This window comes from Cetorhinus maximus, chromosome 10 (assembly GCF_964194155.1).
Source record: "Cetorhinus maximus chromosome 10, sCetMax3.hap1.1, whole genome shotgun sequence".
Classification (NCBI taxonomy): domain Eukaryota; kingdom Metazoa; phylum Chordata; class Chondrichthyes; order Lamniformes; family Cetorhinidae; genus Cetorhinus; species Cetorhinus maximus.
In genome coordinates, this window is record NC_135888.1 from 85,152,413 (window position 1) to 85,179,936 (window position 27,524).

General features: G+C 41.4%; 1 protein-coding gene across 4 annotated transcripts in view; it reads right to left on the bottom strand.

Moving 5' to 3' along the window:
• fbxo38 (F-box protein 38) overlaps nt 1-26,036 on the bottom strand; it is an 89,081-nt gene extending 63,045 nt beyond the window's left edge. For 2 of the 4 annotated variants that reach the window (XM_078550722.1, XM_078550718.1), the window contains exons 1-8: nt 25,563-25,647; nt 22,865-23,033; nt 16,584-16,717; nt 10,131-10,294; nt 8,335-8,500; nt 8,078-8,215; nt 7,733-7,870; nt 6,653-6,746 (exon numbers count right to left, since the gene is read on the bottom strand). In XM_078550722.1, the coding sequence (XP_078406848.1) occupies nt 6,653-6,746; nt 7,733-7,870; nt 8,078-8,215; nt 8,335-8,500; nt 10,131-10,294; nt 16,584-16,717; nt 22,865-22,992 (962 nt within the window). In that variant the 5' untranslated portion in view covers nt 22,993-23,033; nt 25,563-25,647. Of the gene's footprint in view, nt 1-6,652; nt 6,747-7,732; nt 7,871-8,077; nt 8,216-8,334; nt 8,501-10,130; nt 10,295-16,583; nt 16,718-22,864; nt 23,034-25,248; nt 25,442-25,562; nt 25,648-25,869 lie in introns of those variants that run through there. The other 2 variants (XM_078550719.1, XM_078550721.1) reach the window with 2 other exon arrangements.
• Between the last annotated feature and the right edge of the window lie 1,488 nt (nt 26,037-27,524).

The window sequence follows — 27,524 nt, forward strand, 5'->3', positions numbered from 1 at the left end:
AGGAACAGGCTGACACGATCGGTCTGCCAGGACAGTTCTGTTTGTGGATTTTGGGTAGGAGGTAGAAGCGGGCCGTCCGAGGTTGGGCGACTATCAAGTTGGAAGCTGTGGGAGGAAGATCTCCAGAGGAGATGAGGTCAGTGACAGTCCTGGAAACAATGGCTTGATGTTCTGTGGTGGGGTCATGGTCCAGGGAGAGGTAGGAGGAAGTGTGAGTCCCCCATTATTAGTCAGGAACTCAGCTGGTAATTAAGTCTGCTCCCTATTCATTTTTCCAAATTTTTGTCCGTAATAACTCTTTTGTCTTTAATAAGTATTATGGTGAAAAAAATTGTAGATAATCTAGTCACCAGGTCTACAAAATGAAGAATGAAAATATTTAATTGTCCCATACCTTTAGATCCATGGCAACTAACTTGTTAAAGTCACATGCTAATGGAAAGCTTACAATAGAATGTGGCAATGATTTCACACTTCTCTTCTATTAGCCTTGTGTGCTCCTCATCAACCTGCAATTTTTAGCAAGATGTTTGACATGTAGCGCAAGGAAATTCCAGTGCAATTTTTAAGACAAATGTTTTTTCCCTCTGATTCTTATTACCTGATGCCATTAATACTTGTCTAACACACTGATGAAAAACAGCAGGTTTTGTTAAGGGGATACAGTAAATGTCCTGAATGGGTAAACTACAAATCTACTGACTTTCCAGAAATAGTTGCCTTATCATGCTCCATGTCAAGTTTCACTTATGCTTTTTCATAGATTTACTCAACAACATAGGTTTTGCACTAGAGACTACATCAGTACTCAGAAAGTGACTTAATCCAGCTATTTTACATGAAATTACAACTCTCTTTAGTGATCTCAATGTGATGTCATCACCAAATTTAAAGGAAATAGTAGTTATATATTCTTTAACCTTGTGTCGATCCTCACAACTTAATGATCAAGGTAACATATTAACCAATCTGTTCCACATACTGAAGTGTAAATGCTATCCAGCACTGCACAGAGGAGTCTGCGACCAACACATTCATCACAGGACTAAAATTTCTTGTGGCCAGTATAATTCGTTCAGATTCCTCATTATCTTCATTACTGTCATTTATCATTTTGAGAACCCTGCTTTCACTCCATAATGATATTTCCAGTCACTCCTGAAGCACCTATTAACTGTTCTTTAGGCATTTTTGGTATGTATTTGCCTATTATTTCTATTCCAATTCTGTTTCCTGCTGTGATAGCTAGATCTGCTAAAGATGCTTTCATCCTCATTCTGCCTGTCTTTAATCTTTCCATTGCACTGATGCTTGCATCCAGTATCTGGGTCATTTTGAAATTTGGTAATCAGTGTGTCCTCTCCTTTATGGCACCCCAAAATGTCCCATTTGTTCCATGAGGTGTACCATCAGAAATTTCGTACTCTCAGAAACGACCTGACCAGACGTACTGGAAGTCGAATGGCTTAGGCAACTCGCATTTGATCGGTGAGTCCAGGCACTAAAATTGAGGCCACCTATGAAAGCCTTCGTGAAATAATTCTCCTCGAGGAGTTCAAAATCTCCATACCCTTCACGATAAGAACTCACAGCGGAATAGAGAGTAACAGAGGCCAGCAACCCTAGCTGATGCTAATGAGCTTGTCCACAAACCCTCATCCTAAAGGAAACCCTTCCCTAGTCACCCCCAGCCAACTGAGAAGGATAGAAGGTGGGAGAGTGATAGGAAACTGAGCATCCTTGTGTGAGAAGTAACAGCTGGAAATGTAGGGGGCCCTCCTCAGGCCAGAAAGGATGGTGCTGAGAAGAGGAGTGAGGCAAAGGAGCCCATGTGTTCTAACAGCACAAAGCAGGACATCTCTGTGTTGATTACTGGGGGTTACGGGAAAAACCCGTAGGATTTGTTGGGGCACACAAACTTGGGCAGAAAATGGGTGTCAGACAGAGAGCATAGCAGACCTGAGCTTACGGTTCTGACTGTGGCAGCAAATCCCTGTAGACACACTAGTGATTGCAGGTAGGTCCTTGACTTACAAGGATTTTGTAGCAGACGGAAGAGTGGCCACATTTCCCCAGAGCAAGGTGAGTAAGCCTATAACGACACTGAGGGATACAGGGGCCAGCTGAACTCTATTGCTGGGAAGACTTTTCTACCAGAGAGTGCAGTAAGTGCCCAGGTGTTGGTAAAGGGTATTGAAGGAGGGTACATGCCCATCCCTTATATCAGGTGCACCTGGAGTGCAGTCTTTTGTCAGGACCGGTGATTGTGGGAGTCATTCCCAGATTGCCTGTGGATGGAGTTGACCTGCTCCTCGGCAATGACCTGGTGGGATCAGAAGTGATAGCATCCCCAGTTATCTCAGAGAAGTTGACCAACATCAGGGACTCAGAACAGCTGCAAGAGAAGGTGCCTGGCACTTCCCTAACTGTGTGGTAACCGGTCTTTGGCCAGACAGACTCTGTCAGAGGAGGCTAAAGTGGCGTTGCATACAGGTGACCCTACTGCCTGGTTATCTGAGACCTTTCTCGGGAGTCTAGGGGACCTAAGGAGGTAATTATGTAGGTCTTGGAAAAGCTCAGCAGGTCTGACAGCATCTGCAGAGAGGAATACAGTTGACGTTTCGAGTCCTATGACCCTTCATCAGAACTTTCTTTTACCTTAGTTCTGTTGAAGGGTCATACGGACTCGAAACGTCAACTGTATTCCTCTCTGCAGATGCTGTCAGACCTGCAGAGTTTTTCCAGGTATTTTTGTTTTTGCTCTAGATTTCCAATATCCGCAGTATTTTGCTTTTATAATATGTAGGTCTTCCCTGGTTGCAGCTCAGCAAGCCGACCTGTTGTTAAAAGAGTTAACTCAGGCTGCCCAAACTGAAGCTGAGGCAGAGGCAATCCCTGAATGCAACTATATGAAAAATAAGGTGAAGTGGAGGCCCCCTCACAGACCCACAAACAAGGAATGGACAGTGATCCACCAAGTAGTATACCCACCGAGGGAAAATATCAAGGCTAGCAAACAAAATCCTGATGGCTGGGCATGTTGGTATACGGAAAACCCAAGCATACATCAGCCAGCATTTATAGTGGCCACACCTCCACAAGGATGTAGTATGGTTTTGCAGAACCTGCCACACCTGTCAGGTTGTGGGAAAACCCCAGCCTGCAATAAAATCTGCATCTACGATTCCCGTGCCAGCTTTCGGAGAACCATTCAAAGTGCTAGTGGACTGTGTGGGGCCCTGCCCAAAATAGAACGGGGCTACCAGTGTATTCTTACCATCAGGGATGTGGCTTCCCGCTTTCCAGAGGCTGTTCCCTGAGAACCATATCTGCTAAAATAGTGATGGGGGAATCAACACAATTCTTTACCACCACGGTATGGAATGCCCATTGAGATCCAGTCAGATCAGGGCTCAAATTTTATGTCCCGAATATTCCAAGAAGTCATGGGTAACCTGGGTCTGACCCAGCTGAAGTCCTCAGGTTATCATCTGCAGTCACAGGGAACTCAAGAACGGTACCACCAGACCCTAAAAACAAGGATCAGGGCATACTGCCACCAATACCACCATGACTGGGATAAAGGACTAGGTTTCCATCTGTTCGCTACCAGAGACTCCCCCAATGAGTCCACCGGTTTTACCCTGTTTGAATTTGTTTACGGACAACAAGTGAGAGGTCCTATGCAACAAATCAAAGGGAGACTTTTCAAACAGAAGGAGGAAGTCCCCATGTTAGACTACGTAACAGTATTCCCTGAGCGACTCACGAGAGCCTGTAATGTGGCACGAGAACACTTAAAAAATCTCCCAAACAGCAATGAAAAGAAACATGAACCTTTCAGTCGGGAGGCTATGCACTCGTATTCCTACCAATACAGGGTGAGCCCCTAAATGCCCAGTTCAGTGGCCCATACAGAGTAGAAAAAAAGCTTGAGGAGGTAAACTACCTAACTGATATCCTAGACCACAGGAAAAAGCTAAGGCTGTGTCATGTCAACACGATAAAATAATATTACAGCCAAGAAGGGGACAAGCAGGTAACGATTGGTCCAATAACAACAAAGCCGGAGGATGAGAGGAACAAATTGGAGGGAGACGTGGTCGAGGTCCACATTAAATCCCTGACTGTCTGGCCAGCAAACACAGAAATTCTAGCAAAATTGGACACCATGGATAAGATTTTCAACTAGGCGGGCGGGCGAATGCCCGATCCGCTCGAGCGTGAAATGACGCGCGTTGATGTTGGGCAAGCACCCTGATGTCAACGCGCAGTCGGGTGATATTTCGGTGGCCGGCACAATTAAAAGGTCGGTTAAGGCCATTAAAGAATCAATTAAGTTACATTTTTTGCAGGCGAAAAGACCAAGTGGCCTTTGCAATTTTTTGGAAACCTTATCCACGGGCAGGATGAGGTTTCCCAAAGCAAATAAAAATAAAAGTTTTAAAATTTAATTAACAGTTACATGAGGGGACGTTTTATTACATTTTTCAATTCTTTATATATAGTTTTTTTAAAAACTCTTCATCTCCCTGAGGCAGCTCTGTGCCTCAGAGATTCTGAAGTGTGCACTTGCGCGCATATACGAAGTTCGCACTCACCCTCTCCCCCCACAAGCAGTGCTGAGCACTGCCCCTCGCGTTTCACGCTGGGTGGGCCTTAATTGGTCCACCAGCGTGAAATCGCCTTCCAGCCTCAATCGTGGGCAGCGGTTAGCTTCCTGACCGCCCTCACTCACCAGCCCAGCTGAGCTCACCCAACAAGAGCTAAATTCTGTCCTATATTCACCATCTAAATGTAGAACAGCGAGACCTGACAAGGGTGCTCACTGCATTTAAACACAGCTATAGAGACAAAGCAGGCTGCACCATTTTAGCTCTACATGATGTGGATGTGGGAGTGGCCCCTCCCATATGTCAACATCCCTACCTTCTAGGTCCATAGAAACTGGCCTAGCCTTGGGAGGAGATTAACTACGTGTTGACGTCAGCCGAGCGTGCCGACGTCAGCATGTAGTCGCGTGATGGTTTATTTGGCAGGCGCACGCCAGAGCCGGCAGCGTGCCCGCCGACAATTAAAAGGCCTATTAAGGCCATTAAGTAATCAACTGTCCTGAATTTTTCACTGCCCATTCAACCTAAAAGTTGATGGGCAGACAAAAAGGCCAAGCGGCCTCTGCATTTTTTTGGAAACCTCATCCACGAGCGGAATGAGGTTTCCAAAAGCAAATACAAATGAAACATAAACTTTAATTTTTAATTAAAAACATGTTCCTGCTCATGTGACAGTCACATGAGGGCAGCTCTGTGCCTCAGGGAGATTTCTCAGCGCTCATTCGCGCGCATGCGTGAAGTTCGCGCTAGGCCTGCTCACCCTCCTTCCCCCGCCTGCACAGGCAGCGCTCAGCGCTGCTGCTCGCGTATTACACTGGGCGGGCCTTAACTGGCCCGCTAGCGTGAAATTGCGGTGCGCTATCGATCACGGGTGGCGGTCGGCTTCCGGACCACCCCCACTGATCCCACACGCCAAGGGCAAAATTCTGCCCAATGACTTCGGTCTTCCCAATATTTAAATGGAGAAAGCTTCTGGTCTTCCAATAATAGATGTGTCACAAGCAGAGTGACAAATCAGAGCCAAATAGTGAAAGATGTTTCCACTCAAGTGATGAATCAGTATTAGAAGCATGAGGTGTGGGCAAACAGGTTTCAATTCTTTTTCATGTAAAAGATCATTACAATGCAAATGAATTACTCCCAAGTGGCACTGATAACACAGTGGGGTATATATAAAAATTAACTGGATAAACAATTGAAGGTGGTATTAAAAGGGGGCAGGCAAAGAAAAGGAAACATTATAATACAAAGCACCAGTGGATTGCTAGCACCAGAACAACTGGTCAAATAGCTTTATTCTGTAACTATAATTTCTATGATATTATGTTGTTAGCAGTGCCTGATTCCTAAAATTTATCAAGTTAGACTTCCAGCAAAGAAGGCTCAAGCTAAACTTTGCTTCCCAAGTGTCACTATTAGAAACAATGAATTTACAGGAACGTCTTATCCCCTCTTGTACTAACTCTACAAGGCTTTTCAATCTCTTTGTCCTTCTATCACTTGAAATAGGCTTTCAGCTTTTGTTTTTTCTTTGCCTGTTTACTACCCAAGGATCTATCCTGTTCTGTACTGTCACAAAGTAACTGTATTGCCGATGTTTCTTACCTTAAAAAGGTTATTTTTATAATATTGTGCAGGAAATTAACTTATGAAACTTCAATACAAATTCCATAAGATCAAATCTTATGCAACTTCATAAATTTTCCAACTTGGTGGAATGATGTGCCAATTAAATCATTACTTTGTAGTAAATAACATTATTAAAAATCATCACATGTAGAACAAACAACAGAACAGCACTGAAATAAGAATAAATTATTGGCAACATAGCTCACACAAGTCACATTTTTCACAATCACTTGGAATTTTTCCTTTCTCTTAATATCCAAGATGCATTTGTTACATCTTTAAATTCTGTTTAGGAAATGGGATTTGAGATAACTTACATTCTGTTATGATCTTGTATGTTATGGCACTGTCCTCTATAGGTGCACCTTATCCCTACTAAGTCATTTATGGCATATGTTGCATAAACTCACCTACGTGCAGCAGTGATAATGAGGTAGCCAAGGTCCACTTCTAGTGCATTTTTGCATGCTCCAAACACAATAGTATGTAGATTTCGGAAACCACCTATATCAAGAAGAATATATTTTTTAAAGAGGTGCATTTCTGTAGCAGCATAAGCATTGACTCAGCTATTTATATTTTTTTTAATTAGGTCTTTTCTAACCATTTTACCCCAGATCATTCCAGCTCTCATACCACTCTCATGGGCAAATCCATCAGCTTGTACCTTTGGAGATTGCCTATCCTTAACCTGAGATCTATGCAAGTTATTTTGATAACGCACCTGGGTAAATGGACAGCAAATCCTGCTGAGTAATTGCTTTTAGGTACTGGACTATCTTATGCCTCCACAAAATCTCATTTCAATCTTCGAGAGCTGCAGAGTATCACATCAGACCTCATTTAAAGTTTATTACACAAAGTGAATTTATTAATTAAATAGAGAACAAAAGATAATCTACCATTAATATGCTGTCTATTTATTGCAGTCTTAACTAACTCACCAGTGGAGAAAAGTACAAGATTGCAATCTTAAAGAGCTTAAAAGAAATCTGTTGTAATTCTTTTCCTTACATAAAAAGTGGAATTCAACTTAGCAAAGGTGCAAAAAAGGATTGGGTAGCAAATCAGCCATTCATTAAACATGCTACTCGAATAGAAAGAAAAATGGAAAAAGGGTGTATAACAGGCAATCAATCCACTACCACCCATTTTGCATTACTACCAAAGTTGAATTGCAGGCCTACAGTTTCTCAAGAACATCAACCCATTTCTTCTCAAATCATAAGCCTGACAATGTCATGAAATTTTCTAATTATTCACATGAACACAACAGCCCTTTTTATATCCCACAAATGTTCCCCCGACTTCCTGTTACCAGGGAAACTATAACAAACTTGTGACATTCTGTAAGAATAGGCTTAATGCAACACTTTAGTTTTAACTAGCTGATAAACAACCAAAGCACAATTACTTTCTTTTTTAAAAGCCACAAAATCAAAACTTTTGTCACATTAACCTATTTTTAGGCATAATGTCAAGTCACATACCTGATCTTGAGCTGTCCTCAACTACATGTTGAATCAGTCCTCCAAGAAAAGGTACTCGAACTAGTTCAAGATGTTCTAAGTTCCTTGCTGAAGCTAGCCCAGTCACTAATGGAACATACTTTAAGGAATTGGTGGGACCTACAAAATGCAACACAGCAAATGGATTTTTTTTAAATTTCAAAAACATTTTCTTTATACTGTAAGCACAAATCATGCTTTATTACTAATTATCTATGGCTTATAATAACAAGAGTGCACTTTATGCAACTTGGAAAAAATGTTCTAAAGAAATAACCATTTTCTGTACAGTAGAACATCGATAATGAAATTACTCTTCCTTTATACCTGCACAATTCCGCATTACAAAAGTGCGTAAACTGACACAGAGAAAGTCTTTAAAAGGCTGAGGTTTGGTTAGTCGGACCCATTGCAAATACAGGTGTCTTAACATTGGGACACAAGGGATTTCAGGAACATTTACTCCTAAAAAGAAAGAAATTTAAAATAAATTAATTCAAATTTACAGGAATGTTTCAGCCAACAGATTTTAAAACAAATCCTTTTTTCTTCACTGAAAACCACATGCATAAAAAACTGCTTACCAACTAGGTGAAGTGTTTGTATCTTGACTCCTACTGGAATTGTTAGTTTGTTTTCTGGAGGGATTGGGAAAGCACCATTACGATTTCGAAACTTTCCCAAGATGTGGACCTGTGGCATGTAATTCCAGATGGCTTCTACTAATTCTAAATGGGAAGTTTCTACACCCTACCAAAGTCAAAAACAAAACAAAGATACTGAGTAAACAAGAATTTCATAATATAATTAACAGCCAAAGAACACACTACATACAATAAGTTCACTTAGATTTGCATAGCTCTGAACAGTCACAAATCTAAAACACTTGATGGTAAATTATATAATTCAGTTGACGTAAATTTATGCAATTTTCAGCAAATTTCTGGAAAGGTCATTCAGGGCATTCTACTGTGGGGAAATGGAATTTCTTCTAGTATTTTTTTGATTCCAACTAATCTAGCAGGGTTTATTTTGAACCTAAGAAGTAAATTACTCCCTCGCTAATGTTAGAGGGTAATTTACTAGGGTTTAGTAAATTACTCCCTCACCTACTTACTATTGAAATCTCAAACCAATCTTCAGCACCTATTTTTGAGATTTACCTTCACATAGTTTCTCAAAATATTTGCCACTACAACAGCAGTAAGCACAAACTAAAACAGTGAAGCCTCATCATAAGCTGTTTTCAGGTTACCATTCTTTTAATTGGAATTCTGACAGCTTTATTTAGGTCTGCTGCTAAGCAGCATAAGTTGGGAGCTGGATCCTGGAATCCAAGTTACAATATAAAACAAGTCAGAATACATCTTTGAATGATAAAACAAAAACAAAATGCAATAGATGCAGGAAATCCGAAATTTTAAAAATGCTGAAAATACTCAGCAGGTCAAGCAATATCTGTGGCAGAGAGAAACAGGGTTCATGTTTCAGGTCAATGACCTTTCAGATGCTGCCCGGCTTGCTCAGTATTTCCAGCATTTTATGTTTTTAATTCTAAATAATGAAATCTGCAAATATTATACAATCTTGGTTCAGGAGCTTGCCATATTATTTCCAATGCTTAACTACTGTACCATTAACTAACGCAGAAAAGGCAGCTAGATACATTGAGAATAATACTAGATTCATGGGAACTGGCTGCAATAGTACATCGTTGTTGTAATGTTTTGATTTTTCCATTGCGTTAAGTATTCTCACTATTTTGCTACAGGCATTAGTCTTTACTTGGCAATCCTGTTAACAGAGAAGGAAGTGCATGTGATTAGCCTATCAGAAAACACTAGTTTCACGATGCAGTTTATATCAGTCTGTGGCCGAGATCTATTAACTCAACCAGTAATTTTGCCATCACAATTGTGATGGCAACTGGTTTAGCTTCCTCCCAAATGAGAGTGTACAGTAGGGGTATACAGAGTACTTTATGGAAATCAGCCAGCAATACAAATACACGTAGACATTGCATATTTAAATTGGAGGGAATGTTATAATGAGGCTAGACTGTTTAGCACCTTGCGATATTTAACAAGGCTTAAGAAAAGTGAGCTGATTTAGAACGGAATTCAATACAGCATAAGGGAAATTCTAATAATCAAGACTATATGGTAACAATAGCCACATTACCTATAGTTAGCAACTGCAAACATCAACAATCTGTGCCATTTTTCTCTATTCCATGCAGATTATAAATATCAATTTATTATTAAACCCGATTTTTGCTCTCTGTATACCAAGTTTAAAAAATTGTTATTGCTTGTGTGATATGTAATTAATCTTTAACTAGCTGAACTATATCGCTTGTTGGAAGCTTATTTTTACTTGCCAATAGATTTGGGCAGGCTTGCAAAGCTTCAAGTACACCAGGAATGCTGAATGCAACATGCCCTCTTACTCGCCGTCGTTCTAAGTGTCGAGGATGCAACCCATACAGCTGTTCCAAATCAGGCATTTTTTTTAATAGTATTAAAAAGCTGGCATCGATGAAACCTGGTATTAAATACACAAAAACAGTTTATATTTCACTAGCATAGAGTAATTAGCTAGTATACACACTCTAAATACCCCAGATTAATTACAACACAATTTTAATCATAGGGTCATAGAGGTCTACAGCACAGAAAAAGGACCTTCGGCCCATCGAGTCTGCGCCGGTCAGACAAGTACCTAATTATTCTAATCCCATTTTCCAGCACTAGGCCCATAGCCTTGTATGCCATGGCATCGCAAGTGCACATCCAAATACTTCTTAAATGTAATGAGGGTTTCTGCCTCTACCACCCTTTCAGGCAGTGAGTTCCAGATTCTCACCGCCCGCTGGGTGAAAAAAATTCTTCCTCACATTCCCTCTAAACTTCCTGCCCCTTACCTTAGATCTATGCCCTCTGGTTATTGATCCCTTCACCAAGTGGAAAAGTTCCTTCCTGTCTACCCTATCTATGGCCCTCATAATTTTATACACCTCAATCAGTCCCCCCTCAATCTCCTCTGCTCCATGGAAAATAACCCCAGTCTATCCAATCTCTCCTCATAACTAAACATTTCTCAAGCACATTGCAATCCATAATATGCATCTAATTAAGAGATGTCTACAATTTATGGTTATGATACATTGACACCATATTAATATACAAGTGCACAGAGGTATAGGATATAAAATCATAGAATGGTTACAGCACAGGAGACGACATTTGGCTGATCATGTCCATGCCAGCTCTCTACAAGAACTGATCTAGTCCCATTCTCACATCTTTACACCATAGTCCTGTACATTTTTTTCTTCAGATAATTATTAAGTTCCCTTTTGAAATCCATGGTTGAATCTGCCTCCACCACACTCTCCAGCAATGCATTCCAGATCCTAACCATTTGCTGCATACAAAAGTATTGCCTCTGATAACCTTTGGTTTTGTTATTCAACTTAATTTGATGCGCTCTGGCTCTCAATCCTTCTGCAAACGGGAACAGTGTCTCCCTATTTATTCTGTCCAGACCCCTCAATGTTGAGCATTTCTACCAAATCTCCTCTCAACCAACTCTTCTCCAAGGAGAATAGGCCCAACATCTCCAATCTATTCTTGTCCCTAGAATCATCTTATTGTGTTGTAACTGTTCTATGATTCTATTGCCGTAAATCTTTTCTTCACCCTTTCTACAGTCTGCACATCCTTCCTGAAGTGTGTTGCTCAGAATTGGACAATTGGGCACAATCCTCCAGGTGAGGCCAAACTGGTGCTTTATAAAGGGTCACAATTTCTTCCTTGCTTTTGCACTCTATGCCTCTATTTATAAAGTCCCAGGATTCTGTATGCCTTTTCAACCACTTTCTAAACCGTCCTTCAACGATTTATGAACATATACCTTCCTTGCTGGTCCCTCTGTTCCTGCACACCCTTTAGAAATGTATCCTTTATTATATATTGTTTTTCCTCAATCTTCCAGCCAAAATGTATAAACTTCACACTTCAATGCATTAAATTTCATCTGTCACTAGCCAGTGTATTCCACTCTCTATATCCTCTTAAAGTCTACCAGTCTCCTCCTCACAGTTTAAAATAATTCCAAGTTTTACGTCATCTGCAAATTTTGAAATCATGCCCTGCACAGCCAAGCCAAGGTTATAAGTATAGATCAAGAAAACCAGTGGTCCTAATAATGACCCCTGGGGAACCTCACAGTATAACTTTCTCCAGTCCCAATAAAAAAACACTCACTAGTACTTGTTTCCTGTCACTCAGACAACTTCGTACCCATACTTTTATTTCATGAGCTTAACCTTTGCTGACAGGCCTGTTATGTGGCACTTTTACAAATGCCTTTTGGAAGTCTACACCAAATTAGCCGCATTACCTTCAACAATCCTTTCTTATCTCATCAAAATTTCAATCAAATTAAACATATTTTGCTTCAACAAATCCATGTTGACTTTCCTTAGTTAATCCACATTTGCTCAAGTGACTGCTAATTTTTCTGACTATCATTTCTGAAACTTTCCCACCACTGAAGTTAAATTGACTAGCCTGTAGTTGCTGGGCTTATCCTTACACTACTTTTTGAACAAAGGTGTAATATTTGCAATTCTCTAGACCTCTGGCACCATCCCTGTATCTAAAGAAGATTGGAATATTTTGGCCAGTGCCACGCATTTTCCACCCTTACATCCCTCAGTATTCTCGAATGCATCCCTTCGAGCCCTGGTGACTTACCAACTTATAAGTACAGCTAGCCTTTCTAGTATATCCTCTTTATCAATTTTAGCCCCTCTAGCATTTCAACTACCACCTCTTTCACTATGACTTGAGCAGCATCTTCTTTCTTTGGAAAGACAGATGCAAAGTACTCATTTAGTACCTTAGCCATGCCCTCTGTCTGCATGTGTAAATTCCCCAGCCTATATTATGATAATTATATCCACTCTTTTTTGCACCTCTGTAATCTCCTTGCAAATTTATTTCTCTATATCTTTCCCACTAGTTGGTGGTCTACAGAATACACCCCGTGGTGCAATGGTAGCTCTAACCAAATAGATTATCTTCTGACCCCTCTTGGCCACATCCTCTCCTTCCAGCAGCATAAAATTCTCCTTTATCAATACCATCAACCCTCCTCCTTTCTTTCCTGAATGCCTTGTATCCAGGAATATTTAGTTCCCAGTCCTGCCCATTTTTGAGCCATGTCTTATTATTGCCACATCACTATATTCCCTCTTGGTTATGTGTGCCTGCAAATCATCATCCTGAGCTACCACACTCCATGTGTTCAGATACATGCACTCTAAACCTAATTTAGACTTTAGCACATTTCCTCTTACTCTGACCCCACTTAGTATCTGACTGTTTCTTATTCTAGGACTATCTCTCTCAATTCTTGGTTTTCCTCTCTAATGTTACATCTTGATTACCCTTCCAACTTAGTTTAAACCCTCCCCAATCGCAATCAAAACCCATAAGGACGTTGCTCCCGGCTCTTTTCAGGTGCAACCTATACAGCCTGTATCGGTTCCATATGCCTCAGAACTGGTCCCAATATCCCAGGAATCTAAAGTCTTCCTCCTTGCACCATCAATCCAGTCATGCATTCATCTGCTCTACCCTATTTATATATTCACGAGCACATTGCACCGAGAGTAATTCAGAGATCACTGCTTTTGATGCCCTTGTTATTTTCTTTCACATTCCTCTTTCTACCTATTTTCTTGGTACCGATATGGACACAGTCGCTAGCTGTTCCTCGGCCGTCAGAGTGCTCTGCAGCCACTCAATGACATCCTTGACCCTCAGACCATGGAGGCAACATACCACCCTGGATGTACATCTGCGGCTGCAGAAACATCTGTCTGCTCCCATAACTGTAGAAACCTCTATCACTATTGCTTTCCAATCTTCTTGCTACCTCTCCTGTCTCCTCTATACAGCTGAGATAGCCTTGGTGTCATGGACCTGATTCTGGCTGCAATCATCAGAGGCATCATCAGTTTCATCGGTATTCAGAACTGATACGGGTTGGAGAGTGAGACACATTTCTGGAATTCCTGCACTATCCTCCTCGACTGCCCGGCATATCCTTAAACTGTGGGGTGACAATAACTGGAAACGTGCTGTTCACATAGCTCTCAGCCTTAATTCCCATAACTTCAAATTTTAGTAAGCCTATTGAAGTAGCTGGTAGGTGGGAATGAGGAGGAAAGACAAAAGTTGGAGTGCAATTGAATACTGCCTGGCAACTTGTTACAAGCATGACTGGAAGCAATCCAAGAGCAAGTCAGCCTGCCTTCCCAGTCACAGTGCACGACAAGCAATCTAGTTTACTTGCTAAGTCATAAAAAAAACTTTGGAAACAGCAACTCAAAACTACCTAAATGGTACATTTTTAAAATGAGTGCAGCAACAATGAGTCCTTGGAGGGTGGGAAAGGGGAAGCAGGGAAGAGAAATGGTCCATGTACAAAAGTCTTTGAAGCTGACACAGTAAGTTGAGAAAGCTGTTAATAAGGCACAAGGGATCCTTGGCTTTATTAAAAGAAGCAGGGCACAAGTGAGGCAGTGGTGCTAAACCATTATAAATCACTGGTGAGGCCCCATTCTGGGCTGGGCATCACACTTGAATAAAAACCTCAGGCGTGAGAGAGGGCACAGAGCGATTTACTAGAATGACACCAAGGATGAGGAACCTCAGTTAGGACAGCATTACTCTTAATTCTTACAAACAACCTAGACTTGGCTGTAAGGAGCAGCATTATAAACTTCACAGAAAAGAAACTCAGCAACGTAGTAGATAGTGAGAAGGAAAGTTGTAGACTTCAGGATGACATAAACAGAATGGTTAAATGGGCAGAAACACGGATATAAATCACTCATTAGGGCTCAGCTGGGAGTAATGCAGATAATTTAAGCAGCATACTTCAAGAAAGATGTAAAGACCTTAGAAGGGATACAGAGGCTCACCAGGATGTTGCCATGGATGAGGGACTTCAGTTGAAAAAAGATTGAAAAAATTAGGGTTGTTTGCCTTGGAACAGAGAATGCTAAGAAATGGCCTAATAGAGGTTTTCAAGATAATGAGGTTTTGATAGAGAGATGGAGAAAAAAATTCTTCTTCTTGGTGAGTGGATCAATAACCAGCCATCATAGATTTTAAATCATTGACAAAAGATTTGAGGGGAGACGGGGGGAGATTTTTTTCCCCCACAGTTATCTAGATCTGGAACATTCTATCTGAAAAGGTGGTGGGATCTGATTCCATTTTAAAAGGGAGTTGGGCAGATATTTAAGGATGAGGAACTTACAGGGTTACGGGCAAAAGAGGGATGTGGAACTAAGCATGAGCACTCTTTCAAGGAGCCAGCACAGGTATGACAAGTGTTGAAAAGGACTGCTGATTCTAGGCTGGGGTTGTTCTCCTTTGAGCAACGATGGTACCATTTGATATAAGGGTTCAAAAATCATGAAGGATTTGGATAAAGATATAAGGAGAAATTGCTTCCAATGGCACAAGGGTTGATAAAGAGTGCACAGATGTAAGGTGATTGGCAAAAGAACCAGGGCCAAAACATGGGCCTGAAGTTTTAGGTGGCGGGTGGGCTCAGCAGGAGCAGTCGTGGAGCCACTCGCGATAGGCTCCGCACTGCCATTTTACGTGGGTGGGCCAATTAAGGCCTGCTCAGTGTAAGACGCGAGCCATAGCGTTCAGCGACACCTATGCGGGTGGGGGGAGGAGAGGGTGTCGGGGCCAGAGCTCTTTCGTGCATGCGCGCGAAAGCGCTTCAATCTCCTGAGGCATGGAGTTGCCTCGGGGAGATTGAATTGCTATTGTAATTAATGAATAAATGGATTAAAAATTCATTTAAACGTCCCATCATGTGACTGTGTCACATGAGATGAGACATGTTTTTATATGTAGTAAAAATGATTTACTTAATTAATAAAAGCTTTAGGAAACCTCATCTCGCTTGTGGATGAGGTTTCCTAAAAAAATGTGAAGGCCGCTTGGCCTTTTCACCTGGCTGCAACCTTAAGGTTGGACGGGCATTGTTAACAATTGCATTAATTACTTCCTTAATGACCTTAATAGGCTGTTTACATATCAGCGGGTGCGCAGCTGACTCTAGCGCGCACCCGCCGAACGAAACATCACGATGATGTCAGGATGCATGCCCAACGTCATCGCATGTCATTTTATACGTCGGCATATCAGGCCCTCCTCTGCAAGCCAACTGAAAAATCCTGCCCGTGGATTTCTTTTATGCAGTGAGTTTTGATTATCTGGAATGCACTGCCTGAAAGGGTGAAGGAGATTCAATAGCAACCTTCAAAACAAAATTGGATAAATATTTGAAGCGAAACACCTTACAGGGTTATGGGAAAAAGCAGAGGAGTGGGAATAATTGGATAAATCTACCAAAGACCCAAGACAGGTACGATGGGCCAAATGGCTTTGTTTGTGCTGTGTGACAGACACCATTAAAATGAATTTGGAAATTTGCCCTGAAATTGAAACTTGATTCTATGTAAACCAAAGTCAACATTGTAGCAGCCAGCATTTAACCTGCAAAGTACATTATACACAATATTTAGAATTTAAAGTTCCGATTTCAACGCTTTAAAAAGAACCAGTGCAAGAAAGCAGGCGCAATTGACTTTTAACAGACAGCCTGAAAGTTGCATGTATATTTTTAGTTGATTGCAAGAATACATTAGCACTTTGTGGAACATTTAGAGCACAACTAATATGGCTACTACTGCAATATGTGAACCTGTCTTTAATTTTCATGTTTTACCCACCTGATGGCATGTACTCCCACCAGCAGCCAGCACACAAGTCAACAACCTTCACTACTCGCATATATACAGTAACTGCCTCCTTCAACTTCCGGGACAAACATTCCATACACATGATGTCCTGCAGGGGAAGATACCTGCAAACAAGATACTGGGGCATTGAGCTAATGCTTACATAATCAACAACAATAACAGAGTTCATTTCTAGAAAACCTAGACTATGGTTTGCATTATATGTTAATAGTATTACTACTACCACTAGTAGTTGAAAGCTTGAGAGTATATTGACGAATGACCTGGAATATTGGGGATAAAGGGGATTAGAAGACTACATGAGGGTGGAAGAGTTGAAGGTAGACAAACAATATAGCTGGTGAGGAAAATGAGTAAAGTAACCAGATGGCCATGTCAATGATCAACTTTCCACAATCCTCATTACATGTAAAGATGTCTCAGAATAGTTTAGAGTAACTTAGCTGGTGAGTAGATACCAAGCCGAGGAGGGAGTGAAGGAAGAGGATCTTGGAATGAAACCTCAGGGTCTTAGATTTTTGAAGGCAAGGAAAGATGTAGTGAAAGGTGCTAAAGGATAGAGAAAGAAATAAGAAATGTATAAGGGAATAGAAAGGTTAAAATTGGATGATATAGGATGTGAGCAAGTATACAGAACTGGAGGTAAGAATGATTGCAGGTGAGAGTCATATTAGAAGTTGATTCTCTGGGACTGAGGAAGTCAGAGAAGCTAATCAAGGACATGTATGAGGGGAAGCAGGTGAGCACAGCCAGTTTATAAATGATTGAAATGGGGAAGCTGACAAGAACAGCACTGAAGAAGTTTACCTGCAAGTTGTATTTCTGGCTGAGGAAGCACGACAGTGGTTCATGGTAGGTAGCTTAATTTCATTAAAACCAAAGACTATGAAATGATGGAAATTTGTAAAGAAGGAAGTCATTCAGTCCATCATATCTATGCTGGTTCTTTGTAAGAGGGATCCAAAAATAATCTCATGTCCCTGCTTCTCTTTTCATACCCTTTTATGCCCCTCTGCTTCAAATATTTGTCCAGCTGGAGACAGCTTGATTACAGACAGGTCACTGGTAGCTGGCAGCCATGTAATCAAAAAGGTGAGTTGTGAAAATATGGCATATGTGAAAGCTAATTCATGCTTCTGAATTATCAAGAAGTGGTACATAAATGATATACAGTAGTGCCAATGACAGAACTCTGACACATACCCATGAGAACCCGGGACACTTTACTGAAACAATTTTTAAAGTCGACACTCATGCCTACATTCATTAAAAATATACTAGGCAGGGGGAGTGCAATTCATATGCTCTAGCACAGCTTGGAGGGTGCTATAGAATTGCTGTGCATACTATACAAAAATGGATCAACAGGGAGTGCATTTTCACAAGCACAGCCATTCTGTTTTCTTTCCCTTCTCTCCTCCATGTCCCTTCAGTGCTCAGCTTAGTAAGGAGCACTGACTAAGTCAGGAAACTATTAGTAAGGTTGAAACATTTCATCTCAGCTTTAGAGTCAAACATTGGCACCATATAAAAAAAACACTGGTATTTTGCGCATCAAACAAAACAAACATTGGTACCAATGACATAGGTAAGACTAGGTTTTGCTGAGGAAGTATGAACAGCTAGGGGCTAAAGTAAAAAGCAGAACCTCAAAGGTAATAATCTCTGGGCTATTACCTAAGGCTCGAGCAAATTGGCATAGGGTAAATATAATCAGAAAGTTAAATGCGTGGCTCAAAGATTGGTGTGGGTGAAATGGGTTTTGATTCATAGTGCACTGGCACCAGTACTTGAGGAAAGTGGGAGCTGTACAGTCGGGATGGTCTTCACGTGAACCATGCTGGGACCAGTGTTCTGGCAAGTCGTATAACCAGGGCAGTAGAGAGGACTTTAAATTAAATAGTGGGAGCAAGGGATCAAGTGTGAGAAGATGCAATAAATTAAAGAGAGAAGACAAGGCAAGGAAGCAAGGTAGCAATTAAAACAATGATAATCAGAGCATGGCAAGAAGGAACAGAGCATACAAACCTAAGGGTGAGCCACAAGGTAAGGCTAGAAGTTGCAAAAATAGTAAAAGCACAGAACTAAAGGCTCTGTATCTAAATGCAAGTAGAATTTATAACACAGATGAATTGAGAGCTCAATTGGAAATAAAGGTGTATGATTGTCATGAAGCTATTAATGTATATATTACTGGAAAATATTTTTCTTTTAAAATAGAGGTTTAGTCTGGGTGTTTCTCTTAATTGGATTAAGGCCAGCTAGTTTGGGTGCTTTGATGTGTACTCGTTTTGATATGTGGGAGAGATAGAGTGCATTTGCATTTTTTGAATACAGCATTCAAGAGGTGGGCTGAAAATTGACACCTATCTAGCAGATACCATGCAATGTGTTTACATTACTAGTAAAATTGGTGCTATGAAAGGGGTTTTGTTGTTAGAGAGGTTTAGTTCAGAGGTTACAGTTAACACAGTTAATGTTTCGAGTCCGTATGAATCTTCAACAGAACTAAGGAAAAATAGAAAAGAGGTGAAATATAAGCTGGTTTAAGGGGGGATGGGACAAGTAGAGCTGGATAGAGGGCCAGTGAAAGGTGGAGATAACCAAAAGATGTCATAGACAAAAGGACAAAGAGGTGTTGAAGATGGTGATATTGTCTAAGGAATGTGATAATAAAGGTACAGATAGCCCTAGTGGGGGTGGGGTGGGGGGAAGGGATCGAAATAGGCTAAAAGGCAAAGATAAAACAATGGACGGAAATACATTTAAAAATAATGGAAATAGGTGGGAAAAGAAAAATCTATATAAATTATTGGAAAAAAGGGGGATCGGAAAGGGGGTGGGGATGGAGGAGAGAGTTCATGATCTAAAATTGTTGAACTCAATATTCAGTCCTGAAGGCTGTAAAGCGCCTAGTCGGAAGATGAGGTGCTGTTCCACCAGTTTGCGCTGAGCTTCACTGGAACAATGCAGCAGGCCGAGGACAGACATGAGCAAGGTGGAGTGTTGAAATGGCAAGCAACAGGGAGGTCTGGGTCATGCTTGCGGACAGACTGAAGGTGTTCCGCAAAGCGGTCACCCAGTCTGCGTTTGGTCTCTCCAATGTAGAGGAAACCGCATTGGGAGCAGCAAATGCAGTAGATTAAATTGAGGAAAGTGCAAGTGAAATGCTGCTTCACTTGAAAGGAGTGTTTGGGCGCTTGGATGGTGAGGAGAGGGGAAGTAAAGGGGCAGGTGTTGCACCTCCTGCGGTTGCATGGGAAGGTGCCGTGGGAGGGGGTTGATGGAGGAGTAGACCAGGGTGTCCCGGAGGGAGCGATCCCTGCGGAATGCCGCCGGGGGGGGTGAAGGGAAGATGTGTTTGGTGGTGGCATCATGCTGCAGTTGGCGGAAATGGTGGAGGATGATCCTTTGAATGCGGAGGCTGGTGGGATGATAAGTGAGGACAAGGGGGACCCTATCATGGTTCTGGGAGGGAGAGGAAGGTGTGAGGGCTGATGCGCGGGAGATGGGCCGGACACGGTTGAGGGCCCTGTCAACCACCGTGGGTGGAAAACCTCGGTTAAGGAAGAAAGAAGACATGTCAGAGGAACTGTTTTTGAAAGTGGCATCATCAGAACAGATGCGACGGAGACTTTTAGCCTATTTCGATCCCTTCCCCCCACCCCCCACTAGGGCTATCTGTACCTTTATCACATTCCTTAGATAATATCACCAGCTTCAACACCTCTTTGTCCTTTTGTCTATGACATCTTATGGTTATCTCCACCTATCACTGGCCCTCTATCCAGCTCTACTTGTCCCACCCCACCTTAAACCAGCTTATATTTCATCTCTTTTCTATTTTTCCTTAGTTCTGTTGAAGAGTCATACGGACTCGAAACGTTAACTGTGTTCCTCTCCGCAGATGCTGTCAGACTTGCTGAGTTTTTCCAGGTACTTATGTTTTTGTTTAAGATCAAAGTCTGTAAGCCTACCACGGAGTCTGCAAGGAACCAAAGTGAAAGGAGCCTCATTTTGAATTTGTAAGGTGAAAATGCTTTGCCTGATATCTGGTTAAGTCTATGGGTTGCTGTTGCCTTAATGGAGATTAGTTTGGGAATTTGTTAAAAGTTATGATAGTAGTAATTTTTGCCATGTATATATATTAGTTTAACCTGTGTAAATTAATAAAATGTTTCATTTAGTTTAATGTCAAGCCTCGAGAACTGGTGGTCTGATTCCTGAATTTAGTCACATCTCAAATATAAGACTTAAAATTATAGTTTATGACAGTTGTTTGAAGTTTCCCTCTGGGAATTTTAAATAACTCAGTTGTACCAACTGCATAGTCATAACAATGATCTGATAGTTATCATAGAGACATGGCTGCAAGATGACAATGGCTGGGACCTGAATATTCAAGGATACATTACATTTCGGAAGGACAGGAAGCTAGGAAAAGTTGAAGTGGTAGCTGTATTAAGGATGACAATACATTAGAGCTAAGGTTATCCCCCCTCTAAAGATCAAGATGTAGAATCAGTTTGGGTAGAGATAAGAAATAGCAAAGGCAGGAAGTTATTTGTGGGAATAGTTTACAGACCCCTTAACAGTAACCACACCGTAGAACAGGGTATACAGGAAGAAATAATGGGGGCTTGTGTCAAAGATATGGTGATAATCATGAGTGATTTTAATCTACACATAAATTGGGCAAATCAGATTGACAAAGGTAGCCTGGGAAGATAAATTCATAGTGTTTTCGGGACAGTTTCTTAGAGCAGCAAGTTCAACAGCCAACCAGAGAGCAGGGTTTTCTAGATCTAATAATGTGCAACAAGACAGGACTAATTAATGACCTCATTGTAAAGATACCCAGGGGTGGCAGAGATCATAACATGATTTTTATTTTTGTTTTGGATTTCCAGCATCTGCAGATTTTTGCTTTTATAACATGATTGAAGTTTGCATTCAGTTTGATGAAGGTAAGAGTCTAAAACTAGTGTTTTAAACTTAAATAAGGGCAATTATTAGAGCATAAAGACAGAGCTGGCTAAAGTGAACTGGCAAATTAGGTTAAGGAATAGGTCAGTAGAGATGCAGTGGCAGACACTTGAGGAGATATTACATAACACTCAACAAAGATACATTCCAGTGAGAAAGAAATATTCTAGGGGAAAGATGCATCATCCGTGGTTAACTGGGGAAGTTTAAGACAGCATCAAATTGAAAGAAAAACCATACAATTCCGCAAAAATCAGTGGCAAATCAGAAGATTGGACAGAATATTTTTTTAAAAGCAAAAAATGACTAAAAGAATAACAAATGAGAAATTAGAGTATGAGAGAAAGCTAGCTAAAAATATTTAAAAATATAGGTAATTAAAAAGGAGAAAAATATTAGCATGGATAGAGGATTGATTAGCTAACAGGAAACTGAGAGTAGGCATAAATGGGTAATTTTCAAGTTGGCAGGATGTAACAAGTGGAGTGCAACAGGGATCAGTGCTGGGGCCTCAACTAGTTACAATCTACATCAATGATTTGGATGAAGGGACTTTATGTACAATTGCTGATGACCGAAAGATAGATAGGAATGTTGGCATTTATTGCAAGGGAAATATAACATAAAAGTGTTTTGCTACAGTTGCACAGGACATTGGTGAGACCACATCTGAAGTATTGCATACAGTTCTGGTTTCCTTATCTAAGAAATGACATAATTGTATCAGAAACAGTTCATAGAACGTTCACTTGACTGATTCCTGGGATGAGGCAGTTGGTTATCTTATGAGGGAAGGTTGGACAGGTTGGGCCTGTATCCATTGGAGAATGAGGGGTGATCTTATTGAAACATATAAGATCCTGTGGGGACTTGACAGAATGGATGCTGAGAGGATGTTTCCCCTTGCGAGAGATGCCAGAACTGTGGGATACAGTTTAAAAATAAGGGAACATTTAAGATAAAGATGAGGAGAATTTTTTTCTCTTAGAGGTTTGTGATTCTGTGGAACTCTCCTCCAGACAGCAGCAAAGGCAGGGTAATTGAATATTTTTAAGGCAGAGGTAGATAAGATTCTTGACTGACAAGGGAGGGTATAAGGGGTAGACAGGAAACTGGCATTGATGCCACTATCAGATTGATTGGCAGAGCAGGCTTGAGTCTAATAGCAACCCTTATTCGTGTGTTTTATGAGGGAGAGAGAGACCAATTGGTTCCCCAACAATTATGAAAAGGTTAAAAAATAAACACTTAAAACATGCACACACCTGAATATGTGACAGAGCACTTCATGTGAAAACTGATTCATATAGTCCCTTGGTTCATCTTGCTTTGCAGCTTCCCCTCCTTCATTCACATTTAAGCACTTTTTGATGCTTTTCCGTCGAGGTCCCATCTTCAGCAAGTGCCTCTGAAGTGCCCTCCTTTCTGAAGTCACTGCTAGTCCAAACATATCAAATTAAACTTTCAGTAAACAATCAGCTGGTTCCTACAAGACCTGTAATTTTTTTATCAAATTATCCCCAGATAATTAGGTAGTACATTGGTCTGTTGTGTTTGGGGTGTGAACTCCAATCCCATGAGCTCGATAAAACTATTCTCTGTCTACTGGCTGAGAGTATCCTATTTGCAATAAATTCAGGTAGACACTGTTTCTAATTGGCATGGGTTGACAGCACAGAGCTATCAGCAATTCAGCACCAATTGGCAATCTCTGTCAATAGGCCACAGTGTAGCCTTTGATGAAATTGAAATATTTCACAATGATGCAGTATGTTTTAAGATGTCAAGTCGTTGGGCAGAGTGGATAGAGCTTTATTCTTTACCCAAGTGCATTCATTGACCTTGGGATATTTTCTGCTGATATCAAAAATGTTCTAAATTTTTTCTACTATGGAAAGAATGTCATGGAAAAATAAATGAAGCAGCTTACACAATGGTTGTGATTTACAATGTTTATATCAATAATCAAGCACCCAGAAGTAACCTAATTGCTATTTGGTCAGTTTTATTCATCATGTAATGATTGTTTTTGCCTCTCTAACAGTAAATGCCCAACAAATAATTCACTGTATACTTTGGGGCATCTGAGAGGGAATGATAAAAGCATGCTTTTCTTGAATAGCCAATATCATTAATCGCTATATAATTTCACATCTGTAATACACAGTATGTTTAAAAGATGAATACACAATATGCAACCATTCTGGAAAGGTTTCCTTCCCTGGCACTAAAATCCCTTGTCCAGCCAAATGTCATTGAAGTGTCATGAATGATGCCACCAGTGCTATCCTACAGGGCTTTATTTACAAAAACATATTTTTCTCCTCAGCCACCTTAAAAATTGATAATTTACACTCCATCGGTCATAGTAGAATTTCTAAAATAGCAAGTATAAGCATGAAAATATAAGTGGGGATTTAATTTCTCATTTAATCAAAAACATTAACGCACATCTCAATATTGTGAAAGTTCAACTGTTGTCAAACCTAAAAGTAGCAATGGGAACTGAGAACAAGTACTGCCCAGTAACTGCAGTGTGTCTTTGCAATGTATTTCGTTCATAACAAGGTTAAGCTTTGACCTGTTTCCACAACTTTATCCTTGCAAATCATTCATCCTGAAATTTCTCACTATGACTCTTGTACTTGTCCAACTGTTTCCACTTTAATTTCTTATATTCTGCCAAATGTAACTATTGACAGGTCATTCTTGTTCTACAGCTTTTCATTATCCGTTTTAATGTTGTTACCTGGGATTCAGGCTGGTCTTGCAACTCTATAGATGCTGTTATATAGGGCTGATGGTGGGTAGGGAGCAGGCGGCAGGGAATGCTCAGGAGTGAAGCTCAGAATAAGCATTGCAGACTTACTAAAGCTGAAGGCTAGAAAGACCTGTCTTAAGTAAGTCACCCTAGCCACCAGCTTAGCACCCCTGAACCCAAGACCATTGTGGCTTATAGCACATTGTTAATCAACAGAACAGCTAGGAACTTCAGACAATAGCAAGCAGATCAAACAGGAAATCTCTTGGAAACAATAGCATGCTAGGCCCCTTGGGAATTTTAATAGGAAGAAATGAAAGCAAGCTAAGCAAGTTAACCCCTAAATAATTGCCTAGACACTGATCAAAGATTCTATTAAAAATGGTTGTCTACCTTCCAGGTGATAAATTCAGTATCGAATCTCACCCCAGAGACCCATCTCTTCTTTACACAGGGAACCATTACAAAAATATTAGACAGGAGTTCGCCTAGGAGCCAAACCAGATGGTGTAACCCAGAATTCAACACTTTAAACCAAATCAGGTGCCGACTTGGTAAGTAAGTCAGACATCTAGTATTTCATATCTCTAGTCACACCCAGGGCAGTTAAAAGTGCTGACGTCCAGATTATTCGCCCATAGCAGAATAGCTTCAGATGAATGAGCAGCTGCAAATGCAGACCTGAAATGGGAACTGTAGGATGACATGAGAGAAATTCAGTTTAAAAATGCAGGAAGTGTTTATTTATTGTTTTGGAAATTATGGGTGGAGAATATTTTGAATTGAAAATCCTCATGTCTAGCCTATATTTTGCTGCTCTCAGTTCTACATTCCACATTAATAAAACTCTTCAGACACAAGAAATGGAAGAGGTTCCTCAAAACCCACAAAAAAAAACGGCCTGGGTTTTCGCCCTCTCTAGAGGAAGTCTCAGCGGTTATTCTGATCCAAACCCCAGGGCAGTGTCAGCGGCCGGTATGAAGGCGGCTTCTCCTGGGGGTTCGGGCTGCAGGAGAGGCCGCGGTGACCAAGGCCCGGCGGCGGCTCCTTTCCACGGAAACCGGGGGGGGGTGGGGGGTAATAAATCAGGCTGCAATTCCTCAGCAGGAGCCAGGAGCAGGGCCCGGCCTTCCCTGCCGGGGAGAGAGAGCGCTGCTCTGGTCTGGATCCCGGCTCGGGGCAGCCGCGCCTGCCTCCCTCACCTGCGCGGACAGACCGTGTCCGCCGCCGCTGCACCGGGAGCTCGAGCCCGGCAACATCAACATCCGCCACCTTACCCACAATCCCCTGGGCCAGACCGGCACCAGCGCGCTTGCGCAGCAGCCACGGCGGCTGTCGGGGCCAAAAAGCGGCGCCGTTCTCTCGTCTGTTGCATCTGCTTTTTCTCAAACTCATTCCCCTTTTCTGTTTCCACTTGGCTTCCAACGCAGGACTCATAATCGTAACTCATTTCATATCAAAATATAGATTAAGCTCATTCAACATTCTTAAAAAAAGCACAACACTCACATATTTCAATGGGTTTTGTGGTCAGTCAATCTCACTCTTTGGTGGCCACCCCTAACTCTCTTCCTTAATCTTAAATGCAAGGCAAATCCATCATTATTGTTGTCAATGGTGCCCTTTTAGACAGGTATAGTGAAAGGGATATATCCACCTTAGTGGGTTCCAATAGCATAAGGTCCGGCCTGTGGAATCACACCAATCTGATTGGCCAACAGCTCTGTAGTCTCAGCAGCGCCAGCGGTGGCCAGGACTGGGACTGCAAGCAGTTCCTCCATTCCAAGTCCTGGAGTCCAGGACGACAACATCCTCATTTGATGGTGGCAGTGGTAGTGGTGGTTGTCGTCGCCTCATCTGTGGGGAGGGACCACCAGCAGGGCACAGACATTGGAAAGGGGGACTTTACGCCCGCCTCACGTAATGGCCCACCCATTGGCGAGGGACCATAAAATTCTTCCCCATGTGCCCTTCTGCATTAAAATTTTATGTGGCTTTCTGGAAATCTAAATACACTACATCCACTTGTTCCCCTTTATCCATCCTGCTGTTACATCCTGAAAAGAATTTTAATACATTTGTCAAACATGATTTCCCTTTCACAAAATCATGGCGACTCTGCCTGATTGTATTGTGATTTTCTAAATGTCCTGCTACTACCTGCTTAAAAATGGATCCTAGCATTTCCCAACAACAAATATAGGCTAACCTATAGTTTTTTGCTTTTTGACTCCCTCCTTTTTTGAATAGAGGTGTTACATTTGTGGTTTTCCCATCCACTGGTACTTTTTCAGAATCTTGGGAATTTTGGAAGTTTACAACCAATGCATTCACTATCTCTGCAACCAGTTCTTTTAAGGCCCTAGGATGCAGGCCATTAGAAGGTCCAGGTGACTTGACAGCCTTTAGTCCCATTAGTTTTCCTAGTACTTTTTCTCTAGTGATCATTGTTTTAAGTTCTTTCCTCCCTTTTCCCCCTTGCTTTTCCATTATTCTTGGGATGCTTTTTGTATCTTCTACTGTGAAGACAGTTACAAAATACTTGTTCAAAGTCGCAGCCATTTCCTGGTTTCCCATTATTAATTCCCCATTCTCATTCTCGAAGGGACCAAAGCTCACTTAGCTACTCTTTCTCTTTTAATATGCAGAAGCTTTTAATGTCTGTTTTTATATTTCCTACCAGTTTTCTCTCATACTCCAATAGCTCCATCCTTTCTTTTATTCATCCTTTGCTGGGTTCTAAAATTTTCCCAACCTTCTGGCCTACCACACATCTTTACAGCATTGTACATCTTTTCTTTCAATTTGATACCATTCTTAACTCCCTTAGTTAACCACAGATGGTCTCGTGGACTCTTTCTTTTTCAAGAACACAAGAAATAGGAGTAGGAGTAGACCACACGATACTTAGAGCCTGTTCCACCGTTCAATATGATCATGGCTGATCTTTGGCTTCCATCCACTTTCCTGCCCTCTCCCCATATCCCTTGATTCCCTGAGAGACCAAAAATCTCTTAACGTATTCAACGATGGAGCATCCACAACCCTTTGAGTGGATCAATTTCTCCTCATCTCAGTCCTAAATGATTGGCCCATTATCCTGAGACTTTCCCCTCATGTTTCAAATTCCCCAGCCAGCGGAAACAACCTTTCCGCATCTACCC